Below are 14958 nucleotides of genomic sequence, written 5' to 3'. Positions count from 1 at the left end.
TGAGACTGCTGGTCACATGACCCTTTAAGACATTAAGTCCCGGTTTCACAGACACGGCTTAGTTTAAGCCAGGACTATGCCTTAGTTGAATTTAGATATTTATGTCACTTTTATAAAAATGCCTTAGAAGAATACATTTCTGGTGTGCATCTCGAAACAAAACTATGGCACTGATATATTTTAAGACATTTCTGGCCAAGTTATATTCCTTTAAGACAGGTCACACATTCATTTTAGTCTGGGACTAGCCTTAAGCCTGGTCTGTGAACTGGGCCTATAACTGCTTATATTCTGTGTGTTTGGTTAAACTGCAAAAACGACATTCTTACTAAGCATTTTGTCTTGTTTTTAGTAAAAATATCTAAAACTTCTTATATCAAAATACAATTACTTGACAAGACAAGTTATTTAGTCTTGTTTTATGAAAAACAATATAAGGTTTAAAGGGACAGTTCACCCAAAAATGAAAATTCTGTCATCATTTCCTCACCTTCGAGTTGTTCCAAATCTGTATAAATGTCTTTGTTTTGATGAACACAGAGAAAGATATTTGGAAGAATGCTTATAACCAGACAGATTTTGACTCCCATTGACTCCCATAGTAGGAATAAATACAATGGTCGTCAAAAGTGCCCCAGAACTGTTTGCTGTCCTACATTCTTCAAAATGTCTTCTTTAGTGGTCAACAGAACAAAAAAAATATGGGAGTCAATGGGGGGCAAAATCTGTCTGGTTATAAGGCATATATGACAGAATTTTCATTTTTGGGTGAACTACCCCTTTATGTTTGCTTGTTTGATCAGTTAAAGAAAGCAGGACTCAGTAAGTCTCTCGTGACAAACGTCCTGGCATAAGAAGATTAAGTTGTAGGTCGGATGTGAGGTTGTGTCACCTGCGTTTGTTTTCTAAACAGGGATTGAAGGAAGTATAAGATCAGTTGTGTTGATGCTTTAATCCCTGCAGAGATGTGATAACCTTCGCTAAAGTCACATAAAAAAAACCCTTTCCTAAACATAAAACATCTGCATTTGAGGAGACTACAGTTTACTAAAAACTAAAGAGTTTGACAGTTAAAAAAATCTTTTTTGAAAAGCTTAACCGTATTTTGCTTTAAAAAACTTTTACAGTAAAAATGACAGTAATGTGCGTCTAATGGTCCTAAAGATTCACAGTAAAAAACTGTAATTTTATATAAATTTTCTGTTATTTTTACATACATTTTTGAAATACAGTCAAAACCCGTAAAATTACTGAAAAAGACCGCAAATTTACAAGAAAACAGGGGAATTTAAGTTTACAGGGAAAAAACTTTATTTTACAGTTTATTTCTGGCGCCCCAGCTGCCATAAAATTTCCGTTTTTTAACATTTACAGTTTATTTTTGAAATACGGTCAGAAACTATAAGATTACAGAAAAGCACAACAAATTTACAAGACAAATGGAGAAAGCAATTGAATATATATCCTAATATCCTATAATTTTACAGGAAACAAATATTTTACGGTATATTTCTGTTTTTCCAGTTTACAGAAAATGTCTAATTGAATAAATTGCAAAATATCATTCTATTACATATGATGATATATGGATACGATGGATTTCTGTGTAATGTGGCTGGTGGTTTCTGAATACTCCTCTGCTCTAGATTTAGGTGAGATGAGTTTCTGGAATGCTTGACCCTGTAATGAACTTCTCATTCCCCTGGATGTCTTTTGGTATAATATATCTTGTTACTGTTGAATGTGTTTGAGTATTCTCACATATCTCCTGCATCTTCTCTTCTCCAGCTCTTATTTCACACTCCACACTGCGTATTCTTCTGCTGTCCATACATTTACATCACCATGAACAAAGATAACTGTCCCATCTGCATCATGAGAGCTCAAAGGTCCATTGTGATTCTTTAAAGTGATAGTTCACCCCAAAAAATTCTGTCGTCATTTTTTTTAAATCGGTATGCGAGACTATCTTCAGTGTAACATAGAAGAAGATATTTTGAAAAATGTTTCATTGGTTTTGGAAGTCAATGAGGTTCAGTGTTGTACGGTTATCAACATTCTTCAAAATATCTTCTTTTGTGTTCTGAAGAAGAAGAAGAAGAAAGAAACTCATACAGGTTTGACGGGACGTGAGGAGGAATAGGCTGAACTAGCAAACCAGAGACCCTAAAAATCTTTTTTGGCAGACACCAGTACACTTCGATCTCCTCTGAAAGCACCCGTGGACTTGATTTAATAATAATGAAGCAATCGTGTGTTATTTCCCACGAGTCTCTTCCACGTTTAATCCTTTAAGTCTACATTAGTTGAGATCAGGTCTTTCCTCTGTGTTTCTCATTAGCATTCACACCATTAGCATCACCTCAGAGATGCATTTTAATGATCCGAGCGTGACTTTTAATAACGCCCGGCTCACCCGTGTGTACACCCGCACATTCTCACGGGATGGGACTGAGGGGGGTTTGTCAGATCTTATCGTTACTGGAACTTTATTTGACCAGTGCGACTGGCTGCTGGTTATATACGTGTCGTTTTCTGCTATTTAACATTTTAGTTCATAAATCAAAAATGCTGGTTTGAAAAATCAAACACGTGGCAGAAATGATTCGCACCTCTTGATGTATCTTTTAGTACAGAGGTACAAATCAATATCTGTGTCTCGATTCAGAGGCCGGATGCTTCAAAGCAGGTGGTTTGTTTTAGTTTCCTTTTTCTCCGCAAACTGTCCTAAGTGAGTTTTTTATGAAGTTATCTTTGTACGTTTATGACCGAATTATGCAAATGATATGCATATAAACTGTAAACGCAATGATCTTTATTTGCTTAAAAGCAAACTCCTGCTTTCTGTCATGTTTATATATTTTTAGCATCTTGTATTACGGGGGATATGTGAGAGTGTTTGTCAGGCCCTGTGCATCTCTCTTTTGGTATGAGAAATAAAGCGAGTTCAGCGGGAGAGAAGCCGAATGAATGAAATCATTGTGAAGCCCAGTGTGTGTTTCACCCAAACGCTGTTAATCTGATCCACAGGCCGGTGTTTGTCTGATGAAGAGGTGGCACATATCTCACAGCTGATGAATGATGCTCATTGTGACTCACCAGCAGCCAATGAAATAAAAGATCGTCGCTGACCGTCCACAGCAAAACACATTCTTTAACAGCATGAAGAGAGATGTCACGTGGTTGTGTGAGGAAGATGTTCTATGTTTGCAAAAAGAACCATCTGACTGAAAATCCAATAGGATTTGGTTGGAAATCTGTTGCTCTTTAGTTTTGGCCGCTGTGAGGGTTAACATCCAGACAGGTGTTCGTTTAGGATTTGAACAACTTTGATGAACATTTAGAGTTCTGCTCTTTAAGTGGAAAGATTTGAGGAAGTTTTTATTGTGGCACTGAATCTTTTGTTTGGCTGGAGCTGAGCAGAATTTCAATGAGATCACGTCTGACTCCTGCAGGCTGGAATTCTGTGCCGTCCAGAGATTCATTGCTGAATTGTGGGTTTTTTTTACATTCGTGAGTTGTGTTTACGATGAAAAAGGAGTTTTTTTGTGGACAGTTTGAGAATCATTTCTCTCTCAGTCTGATAAGACTGTAAAGTTAAATGACAGTGTTAATGCGTGAAAGTGTGTTATGGGATGGTGAAGTCAAGCCATATGAATGATCGGAACATCTGGATGTGATTGAAGCAGCGTGCTGAGACTCAATGAGCTACTGTGCTTCATATAACACTGAGACCTCTTGTTATAGACACGTGGTGGTCAGCCGGTTTAAAGCTGCTCTGGAGTACTGGCCCCAGTCACAGCAAAGAGATGATGCTGTACTTTATCTTTACGTTGACATGATGTCAAATGATGCAAAAATGGCATTTTAGTGTCGAAGTTTTATTAGACAACATGACTTCAGTTCAGTCTGGATTTATTTACGGTCTGCCTCTATTTGCCACATGTCACATTAATCAGAGGAACATTCTGACAGGTTGCATGTGAAGTGCAGATGTCTGGGTCAGAATCACGCCCCGTTCAGACCGCCAGCGACAAAGCGAGGCGATGTCATTCATTTCAAAGGAGAGCCGGCGACACGAGCGACAGTGATCGTTGGCGACAGGAAGTGGGCGTGTCTAGCGACGCTCAACTTTATGCGAATGACGAGCGACTTTCAGGTAGTGTTCATTTCGTTATCGAAAATAATGATGAAAAATATTTGTCAACGACTATTTTCCCAGGACGAAGACGAGACGACGACGAGACGAAAAGTAAGGCCATATATAAGGACAACTAAGACTACATCAGCACGCAATATCAATGACAAAAAATGTAGTTATAAAATAAATCTTATGCAATCTGCCATGGCAACCATACGCAAATGCTCTCACTGCGAAAGCGCCGTTGAGGATCTCAAGTTAATAAACAAGAGTTTAGTGATCCCAAGCCAGTCTGTGTTCTCTCATGAGCTGCTCGAGCCGCGTTGATCTCCACTACATCGTTTGTTTGCGATTGTGGTTGCTGAATAAAGACATCCCACCTCGCGAAAACCGTTCGCGACTACGTTCCGAGGGTTCTCCTTCACGGTCAGTCGCGTTGTTTCCGGGGAATTGTCAATATTTTGCGAGTATCAGGAAGACGCTAGTAATTTGCGGGAAAACTTATGAATATGCATTTATCAAACCTCTGTGGAAATACTTCGTAGATGAAGCTAGATGAAGTTGAATAAACTATGCACATGATTTGATATTCCATTGATTTGTGCTTATTGGTATGAGATACTTATAATGAAATATAAAACACATTTCTCAAATGACAACAATCACTGTGATTATAATTTTTTAGCAAAATAACTATTTGTATCGTTTTAACCATTATACAGCATGACGAAAATGTTTGTATTGACTAAAACGAGATGGAAATGCATAGACATTTAGTCGACTAAACTTGACTAAACAAAAACAGGACACGGCTGACTAAATAAGATGAAAACTAAAAGTGTATCTATCGTGAGAGTAAAACTAGGACTCAAATTAAAAATAGCTGATTCGAGTAAAAAATAGGAGTAAAGCGCCGGAGCTCACGTCATCCGTCTCTCGTCAGTTACTGCAGTTTTTTAATAAATGTTACTAGAGCAACCAAAGCTAGGAATGCCTTCTAACGACCTCGTAGCGAGAGACTAGCGACACACAGCGGTCTGAACGCACAGTTAGGATTCCTCATGTTGGCATCAAGTGTTTTATTTCCTTCATTTATTATTTTATTGTAGAAGATCGGTGGCTCTGAATGTTTCCTCTGTGTTTTATGTCGACATGAAAGAGAATCTGGAATGTGACGCATTTCCAAATGAAACCGAATGTTCAATGAGGAAAAAATGCAGGATGGTTGAAATTTCAGGAATTGGTTAAGATCACGATGAGTGACCAGAACAGAAGCAGAACTGAATGTTTGTAAAATACTAAATACAAAGTAAAGTCGTGTTAACATTTGTCCTGTTATTTACAGTAAGTAATCTGTTTAATTTTTATCTGCTCGTGATGAGAGTCTGAGGGTCTTTATCTGAGCTCATGTGAGAGATGTCTTGATCTGAGCTCATCTGTTTACACTAGAGGTTAGATTCCCCTCGACCCCCGTGTGACCCGCTCAACTCTACGTCCCACGTGAAGCGTCCTCCAGCTCCAGAGACTCGCGGTGATTCCGCAGTCTTATCACACGCTGGAAACGTCAAGCACGTGGTGTGGTCGTGTGTGCCAGCAGTTGGCATTGGCAGCAGATGGAGGGTGTGAGATTTGGCAGGCGACACATGGAAACAGCTGGTACCCTGTAGATCTCAAGACTGCATCTACAGATGCTCCTGTGTGCTTCTACGAGTGCGTCCTCAATGGACCTCTCACATAGTTTTCAGTGTTATCACTGCAACAAATCCCATTCTATATGATGATGCAAAATAGTGTCGTTGTGTTCAGATGCCGTTCTAGTCGCTCTGATTAGACTGCGTTTTTATTAGGTTTCACTTCTGGTTGTGTATGTGAATGTAATAAAATGTTTGATCTTGAATCGCATTGAAGGAGATCATCTGCTGAAACTTTCCTGCACATCAGATGTTATTTGTTGTAACAAAGTTCCAAGTAAACGGGAAGAAGGAGGCGGGAACCGGCGAACGTTAACCAACTATTTAATTAAATAAACAATCAAAAAAACGAAAGTAAAGTATTAGGCTGTGTCTCACGGACCGGATGGAACGAAGCAAAGGTCTGGCCTGCGGTCCGCCAATTGAGGATGACTGACATAGATGGTCTCCATGGCAACGTGCTTTATGAAAATCCCCTTGGACTGGAAGTTGCCATCGTTTTTCTGTATTCTGACACATTTCCGAGTGAAAAGGAATTTCAAAGGAGAATATAAGTGGGCGTGGCTTGCGTTTTTCACCGCAAATTGATTGGATGTGTAAAAACAGCTGTTGCATTGATTTTGAAATGAAGCTGGCAGCAGACTGACAGTTGAAGGGGAGGAGTCAACGGATGCTCCGGCCAAGCCGTCTAATTTACGTCATTTGAGATGGATGGTCATTTCAGGGAGGAAGTACATTTTCAGATTTTAACTGAAGATTATGAGGGTACATGGATTTTAAAAAGAAAATGACCCACATTAATAAGCTATTTACTATAAACGCTGCAATATTTCATGAAAAATAAAAATGGTCATTTTTAATTTCACTGGGACTTTAACACCGCCTCCAAGTTCTCCTGGTTTATGATGTAGGTTTGACTGACTTTGGCTGGAATGGAATGGAAGCGTTGGGCAAATATTTTCATCGTTCTCTGTTTTTCTCTTACTGACAGACAGGGCAAGTTTATTTTGCTACAGTAGTTTCACATAAGCTGAACTATGAGTATTGGCATGAAGTCCACAATGAAGCTTATTCAACCCAAAAATCGTCCTGTTAGACACGAAGAGAATTTTTTAGAATTCCAGCTAATTATTATCTTACCAACGTGACTCAAAAACAAAGTGAAATGGGCAGTTTTACTCGCACATAATATCTCATTTGTGTTTTTTTTTAGATCTACGTTCAACTTTTATCATGCATACAAATTGCAGCGTAACATGCAGTGAATATTGCGTGTAAACACGCTTTCATGTGGTCCTGTGAGACTATTAGTCATTGGGAGTGGTGAGAGTCATTACTGTAAACTGTCTTCTGTACGCTTGAAGAAGTCAGATATATCGGCGTCCGTGGACCGTGATGTGCCTGGAAGTTCTCCATATATCATGAATTTTCTTCTTCCCAAAATGAACGCCAGCACTTCTTTCTTTAACCTCAGCCCGCCCATCATGTGCCATATTTAACCGTGTGTTACTGGACGCCAGCTGGCAGATGTTTTCATTGGCACCCACGCGAGGTGATGAAGTTCACATGAGTATTAAAGAGCTGTGGACAGACTAACAGTGTGTTTATCTGAAAGAATCAAACCTCCACAAGTTCCGGCAATTTAAAATCATTTGCTTATGCCATTAAATCAAGCGTCTGCAATTTCTGTGAATATGAGCGGATCCCAGGTCAAGCAGTGTGTGTATTCTTGCTTCTACATCAAGACAGTTCAGTCAAAGATAACAATTCTGTCATGTCATTCCAAACCTGTACGAGTTTCTTTCTTTTTCTTTTTGGCGTTTTTTGCCTTTATTTATAGTACAGTACAATGAGAGGACAGGAAAGGAAGTGGGTGAGGGGGGGGGGTGGTATCGGGAAAGGACCACGAGCCGGGACTCGAACTCGGGTCGCCCTGAGCGCAACAGCGCCATGTTTCTTTCTTCTGCAGAACGCATCAGAAGATATTTTGAAGAATGTTGATAAACAGACAACACTGAATCCCATTGACTTCCATGGTATGAAAACAAAACCACTGAGACATTTCTCAAAATATCTTCTTTTGAAAGAGTCAAATGAGGGTGAAGAAACGATGGCTGATTTTTAAATTTATTTTGTTGAACAAACCCTTTAATCCTGTTGGGAATTCTAGCATTCCAGATGTTTATATTGAAATTCCAGTATGATTTATGTTTTATTTTGACTGCAGGTGTGAAATGTATATTTTCTTATGACAGCACTCATCGTGTTGACGTCTGTGTGTTGTCACGTCTGATGTGTGGTGTGTGTCTTCAGCTGTGCGGCACATGTTGTCCTCTTGTGTTTGTGTTGTTTTAAGAGTGAGGTCATAGGTCACGTGTGCCGGGTGTCTTCTTCAAACTCTTGTGAAGTCAAAGGAAAACCATCATTGTGTACATGAGTGATGTCACCTCGCGCAGTTTACTGTAATTCTACATTTCAATGAAGTCTTTCATCTCTCAAGTCTTTTTTTGAGAAGGTTTATGTGCGACTCTGCATCTTAAGATAATGCTTTTGCTTTGTTTAAGAACAGGAAAAGTGAGTAATTGTGATGCTAATGATGTTATAATGTGTGTTTTGTTGTTTTCATGAGCGTTTTCTTCTGTTTTCACAGCAACGTGCACAAGGGAAGATTCTGTTTGATCTGGTGTGTACTCATCTGAATCTCATCGAGGGAGATTACTTTGGTTTGGAGTTTCAGGATCACCGCAAAATGATGGTGAGCAACACTGCGTTTTACATTCTGATGTCAGAGGACTAGTGCTGTCAATCGATTAACAAAAATAATCGGATTAATTTTCGCACACGTAACATTAATGTTTTAAAATATACTTTACCATTCTAATTATTTCACATTTAATCTCCAAATTAACGTAGGAACAAGAGATTTCTTTAACGACATCATTTTATGAATGAAAGGCAACAGTCTGATATTAGTACTGCAACTGACGTCTCCATTAAATTGATGATTTTTCTTTATTTTAACATGAATTATAGCCGTTCAACACTGAAGTACAGTATAACTGAGAGCTATCATGTCTCACAGGCAGGAAATATACAGAAATTAAATGAAGTTCTCAAAACACTACAGTCTTTAATGCTAAATTCTAAATTAAATACAGAATTAAAAAAACATATATTTTTGTGTTTCTTTCTTCAGGTTTGGTTGGATCTGCTGAAGCCGATTCTAAAGCAAATCAGACGTATGTATATAAATATAAATATCATTGATATGAGTTGATGGTCTGTCTGTGAGCACATGCATGTTGTCTGTGTCTCTTTGCAGGGCCCAAGAACACAATCCTGCGATTCGTGGTGAAGTTTTTTCCTCCAGATCACACGCAGCTGTTAGAAGAACACACCAGGTCACATTTGTGTTCTTCATTAAATGCTTTTGTAAATAATGTTTTGTGAAGGTATAATGCCTTTGAACTTCTAATCAGATGTAAGTGTATAATCAGTTGTATGGCTTTAATACTAATAGTTTAAAGGAAAAGTCCACCTCAAAATCAAAATGGTGTTATTTTTTACTCGCCCACGTGACGTTCAACATGTTTTGAGACCTCCCGGCGTCTTCGGAAAACAAATAAAGATACTTTAGGGACATCCGAGAGATTTCAAGGCCTCCTCATAGACATCATGGTTATAGTTGTTGTCAAGGTCTGAATTTAATGTCTGTCCTGTAGAAAAGTGAATTTAGTGGTAAACGGCCTTCGGGCACAAATGATTTCTTGGTGATGGTCAGATGATGTTTGAATATTCTGGCTGTTTGTGGACACGTGATGTTGTCGTGTCTGACAGAAAGACTCCAGTGATGTTGCACATGTCAATGTCAGGAACAGTTTGTGCTCTGTGTGAGATGGTTAAACACTCTTCTGTAGATTCTTGTCGCTACGCTACTGAAAGTCAAGCCAGAAGACAGAGTAGCTTTAAAGTTTTTTCCTCAGATGGCTGCGTGTTTTATTTCTGCCAATCCCAAACCATTTCAGCCACAGATATTTTTCCCTCTTGCAAGTAAACTCTGTTTGGCCTGTGAAACTCTGTTTGATGGATTACTTCAATATAGTGAACAGCACTTGTGGTTAAAAATAAAAAAGAAACGGACTCAAATTGTGTTTCTCAAACTGATCTGAGGAGTTTTACACGAGCTGTTTTATAGTTCTGAGTAGAGCAGCATTTTAAGTCGCATTTTAAGCGTGATTTCTGCATTTGGCAGGCACTTTCGGTGCATTAAAATGTGTACATTTTGGGAAGTAAACCCATGACCTTAATGTACTCTGTAATGGAGAGGTTCAGCGATGACGTATTTTTGTAGGCTAACCCGGAAGTTAGCGCAGCGCCTAAGCCTACGCATTTTTCCCGTAGACTCGCAAAATATAAGCTCTGTGATTAACAAAGGTTCATGATGTTTACACGTTTTGTCTATCAAGATAATCTTCACAAATGAACACAACATTTGTTGCCTTTGAAGCCGAAATACAATCGGCAGAAGTAGAAAGCTAACACGATGCTATAAACAGACTACACTTAAGGTCGCTCGATATCAACGTCACCACCACCAACTCTTTCAAACTTGATTAAAATGTGTTTCCTTGTAAGTAATTACTCTGTGAATGAATCCGCATCTACGTTTTAAGAGATTTGTGCCCATGTTGCATTATTTGTGAGCTTTATATGCGTGATGACGTCTAACATCCCAGCCAAAGGAAGTAGTCGCTTTTAGCAACTTGTTAGCAACCGCCGTTTTTAAGACACAATAAGGCTTTCAAAAAATCACGAACAGGTTATAATTGGTGTTATAATAAACCTCTCAAAATTTTGAGAGGTTTTGTTTACCACAGACCTTATTTCAGGCAAATTAACAAAAACCCATTCGAAAAACCCATAGACTTTGGAGCGATGGAACCGGAAGTCTTAAAATGCTAACTCGCTTCCGGGTTTTGCATACAAACATACGTCATCTCTGAGGCTCCCTATACTCTACCACTGAGCTACAGGAACACAGTAAACGCAGTAAACATAATGTAATGAATACAGCTTTTATTTTTATGTAATGAAGCATTTTTGTAAATGTAAAGGACATTGAGTAGAGAGTGTTTTGGTTAGATGTAGTATGACGGACAGAACTGTTGCCAAACTCAATTGGAATCTTCATGAATGTGCTGTCTGGAGAATGTGCTTCATTGTAACTCAAGTTTGGTCTGCATGTCCCCTACTGAGCTGTCTATCTAGACATCATTTTGAGTCATCATGCACTTGTTTTTGACCCACGCTGGGTAAAGATGACATGCTGGTGACGGCTAACTTAGTCTTCTACACCTTTTTGTCCTTCATAGTAAGAAGTCAATCCCAGAATGCACTGCAATTAGATGATACCATGTGCACGTTAATGATCTTCTTATTTTGAGTTTTTCTTTCTTTCTTTCTTTCTTTCTTTCTTTCTTTCTTTCTTTCTTTCTTTCTTTCTTTCTTTCTTTCTTTCTTTCTTTCTTTCTTTCTTTCTTTCTTTCTTTTTTGAGTTTTATGATGCTCTTCAGTTGAATTCAGGAGTTATTCAGTGGAGACCAGTGGTTCTCAGATTAGAGTTAATAGAGATGAAAACAAGGGTGTGTGTGTCTAAAACCATGTGTGCACAGTACAATAACCTTTTAATAGTGTTTTTATGAGCGCTTTAAAATCAAACGCTGCCACGTGACCTGCTGACATCAAACTCATTCAAATAAAAACTCATAGTGCTATTCTTAAAAATGAGTTCTGCATTTACAAAAGTGAAATTGCCCATGTATTTAATATTGTCAATTCAAGTAAGTTATGTCCAGAAGTATTAATAAGTTAAGCATTCAGAAATTCTCACATGAACATTTTTTACTAAAGCACATTGTAGTGAATTGTAGTGTACTGTAGTAATGAATTGCTGTGTTTTGTTAATGTACACTACAGTATCCTGCAGTAAATGGTTCAATTCTTTTTTCAGTTTCATTTTTATGACCATGTTACAGTGACAGTAATGGTGCATGTAAATGTTTTCTTTCTGTTTCTCAGGAAGCAGTCAGTGAATGTCCATCATTTTTCTGTTGGCTTTTCATTGTCATTGTCTGTACTAAAAACCCTCTATTCTCTGGTCACAGGTATCTTTTTGCCCTGCAGATCAAACACGATCTGGCTTGTGGCCACTTGACCTGCAACGAGAGCAGCGCCGCCCTGCTGGTGTCAAACATAGTGCAGTGTAAGAACATTTAAGAAACGTGCAGATTTGCTCCCAGTGATCTCCATCACAACAGCATTGTGTGTTTAGTATGTAAATCCTGTCCTAGTTTTCGTTGGTGGTGTGATACTAATAGAGAATTTAAAGGAGCCGACGTGTCAGCGGACCGAGTGGATGGATGTGATTATACTCGGTGTCGTCGCTCATGAAAAAGCATGTTCAGTGCATGTCCAACAAGCTTTGCTTCCACGTCATAAAATCACTGGATATTCAGTTGCCGTGGAAACCGCTCTCACGACTGGTGTAGCATCAGTAAGAGACTTGATGTACTGACCGCTGGTACAAACCATTTAATACAAAATACCACGACACGAATACAAACACACAATTAATAAACAAACACAAAATATTCACCAAAATTAAGTAAAGAACTGTTTAATGAATCTTTGTCGCTTATCATGTGGGTTTGATTTCAATAAATGCTCGATTTCCCCCAAAACACTGAACTATACTTTAGTATTTACTATAGTAAACTGTAGTGTATTATAGAGAGCACTACACTCTGTTAGCGTATACTGCAGTATTCTGTAGTATGAACTTTAGTGAAATGATAAACTCGAGTATTTACTATGGTAAGGTCTAAAAACACCATGACTATCTGTATCTAGGTATTGTACTCTGTAATATACTTGAGTATTTACCAGTGGTTTTTTTTTTTTGAGTCTGTGTGTCTGACTTGTATAATTGTGTTTTTCTAGCTGAGATTGGAGATTTTGATGAGGTTCAGTGTAAACAACATCTGCTTAACAACAAGTACATTCCAGATCAGGACGCTCTGATGGACAGAATCATGGAATATCATCAGAAGCACGTGTGAGTGAGACGCTTCTGCTTATCATGTCTGGAAATGTGAATGAAATGTCAAATGTTGAGTAATGTAATGTTTGTATAGCGGACAGACGCCGGCTGACTCGGATCATCATCTCCTGGAGATCGGCAGAAGACTGGAGATGTATGGAGTTCGTCTTCATTCGGCTAAAGACCGAGAGGGCACTAAACTCAACCTCGCTGTGGCTCATTCTGGTATCCTGGTCTTTCAGGTAATTTTAAATCTCAGCGTGAAGCATGTCATACGTGTCATGTAAGATTTGTCTCTTGTAATGTGCTTTTATTTCTTCGTTTAAAGGGCCACACCAAAATCAATTCCTTCAACTGGTCTAAAGTCCGCAAGCTGAGCTTCAAACGCAAACGCTTTCTCATAAAACTACGACCCGACTTAAACGTAAGTGCTTGCTTTGGAGATCATTTTAAAACAACAAGACAGTGTTTTAACCCAAACATATGACTTTAACTTTGGCCAGAACTTTTAAACTTGTAACGGCGTCGTTTGAATAAGTTACCAACCTTGGAACCGCAAGCGAGTTTTCAATTAATATTGGAATATTGTGTTGAGCAGAGTAACTGTCAGGACACTCTTGAGTTTATGATGGGAAGCAGAGACTGCTGTAAAGTCTTCTGGAAGATCTGTGTGGAATATCACGCCTTCTTCCGACTCTTTGAAGAGCCTAAACCCAAACCCAAGCCCGTTCTCTTCACCAGGGGTTCCTCCTTCAGATTCAGGTTGACAAGCACTTCATTCTCAACACAAATGTGTTGTTTGCTGTGTGTTGTGTCTGGATTGATAGAAGTATACCGATTTGTTCGTCATCTGTCATGTTTTGTCTTGTAGTGGTCGCACACAACGGCAGGTGATTGATTATGTAAAAGACTCAGAATTCAAGAAGATTCCATTTGAAAGGTGAGATACCGCTCTTGATCTTTAAAGCTCCAGTGTGTCATTTTTAGGAGGATCTGTTGTCAGAATGCAATATAATAATATACATAATACACACGCTTTATAGTCACTGTTAAAATCACACTTCGGTTTTGCTATCGGATGCTCGATTCAAGACATGGCTGCGTGGCTAATCTTTTCCATTCCGTTCACATCTCCTGTCTTCAGAAAACACAGTAAAATCCAGTCCAACAGCGGCCTTCCTTCATTTCCACCCAAGCTGTGTGCTGATGATCATGGAGAGGTGAATATAAACTGTATTAGTATACCATGTCAGTCCTAAGATGGCCTACTCTGTTCAGACGTAAAGACCGTCTCATCTTCTCTTGTATTTATCTCTGTGTTTCAGAGGAATGCCAGTACTTCAGGTCAACAGGTGGACTCACCTCACCGCAATCAAGTGACCGTGGAGAACCCGTCTCTCCAGCGCTATGCGGGGAGCCCAACTTCACAAAGCAACGGATGTCGGAACGGGACCCACGACGAGGCGGATGCTCGATTCAAGCCGTCCCCATCCAAGCATCAGGCCGAGCAGCTGAGCACAGGTCTAGCATCGCTCGCTGCCAAGGGCAGCAGCTCCTCCATACCTTACATCGACTGCAGTGATATAGATAGCGAATATGATTTGGTTAAAGGTCGTATCACCATATCTCGCTCCCGCACACATGACAATGATGAGGTCCAGCCAGTCGGCCGTAGAGTGGCCGCAAGTAACGTTAATGGAAACGGTCAACAGAATGGCAGCGGAGCGTGCAAGTCGAGATTCAGGGAGTCTCCTTTAACCAGCCATCGGTTGGCTCAGAGTTCAGACACATTCAATGTCAGTCAGTCGTCTAACGGCTCGTTTTGTGGTAACGGATCACCGCGAGCTTTCCCGCTCAGCAGTACTCTGGTTGATGAAATGTTTCACGGCCCCAAGTCACCCACCGCTCACGTTTTAGCATGCAGAAGTGCAAATTGCAGTCCAGTGTTGAGCGGTTTCCACAAAGCCAGTTACACAGAGCAGATGGGTTATAGTGGGCGTCGTCGGTGGGATGACGGTGGACGTTAT

General features: G+C 39.5%; 1 protein-coding gene across 2 annotated transcripts in view; it reads left to right on the top strand.

Annotated features, from left to right (window-relative positions):
• Window positions 1-14958, top strand: part of farp1 (FERM, RhoGEF (ARHGEF) and pleckstrin domain protein 1 (chondrocyte-derived)) — a 53180-nt gene that overhangs the window by 19725 nt on the left and 18497 nt on the right. For both annotated transcript variants that reach the window (XM_057331094.1, XM_057331093.1), the window contains exons 3-13: window positions 8483-8587; window positions 9029-9071; window positions 9155-9233; window positions 11997-12094; window positions 12832-12946; window positions 13026-13173; window positions 13260-13355; window positions 13530-13693; window positions 13803-13871; window positions 14076-14151; window positions 14257-14452. In XM_057331094.1, coding sequence (XP_057187077.1) covers window positions 8483-8587; window positions 9029-9071; window positions 9155-9233; window positions 11997-12094; window positions 12832-12946; window positions 13026-13173; window positions 13260-13355; window positions 13530-13693; window positions 13803-13871; window positions 14076-14151; window positions 14257-14452 — 1189 coding nt within the window. The remainder of the gene's footprint in view (window positions 1-8482; window positions 8588-9028; window positions 9072-9154; window positions 9234-11996; window positions 12095-12831; window positions 12947-13025; window positions 13174-13259; window positions 13356-13529; window positions 13694-13802; window positions 13872-14075; window positions 14152-14256; window positions 14453-14958) is intronic.

The sequence above is a fragment of the Triplophysa rosa genome, linkage group LG4, assembly GCF_024868665.1.
Source record: "Triplophysa rosa linkage group LG4, Trosa_1v2, whole genome shotgun sequence".
NCBI classification, from domain to species: domain Eukaryota; kingdom Metazoa; phylum Chordata; class Actinopteri; order Cypriniformes; family Nemacheilidae; genus Triplophysa; species Triplophysa rosa.
Note: the sequence above shows the minus strand (reverse complement) of the source record. Positions and strands in the feature narration are given on the sequence as shown.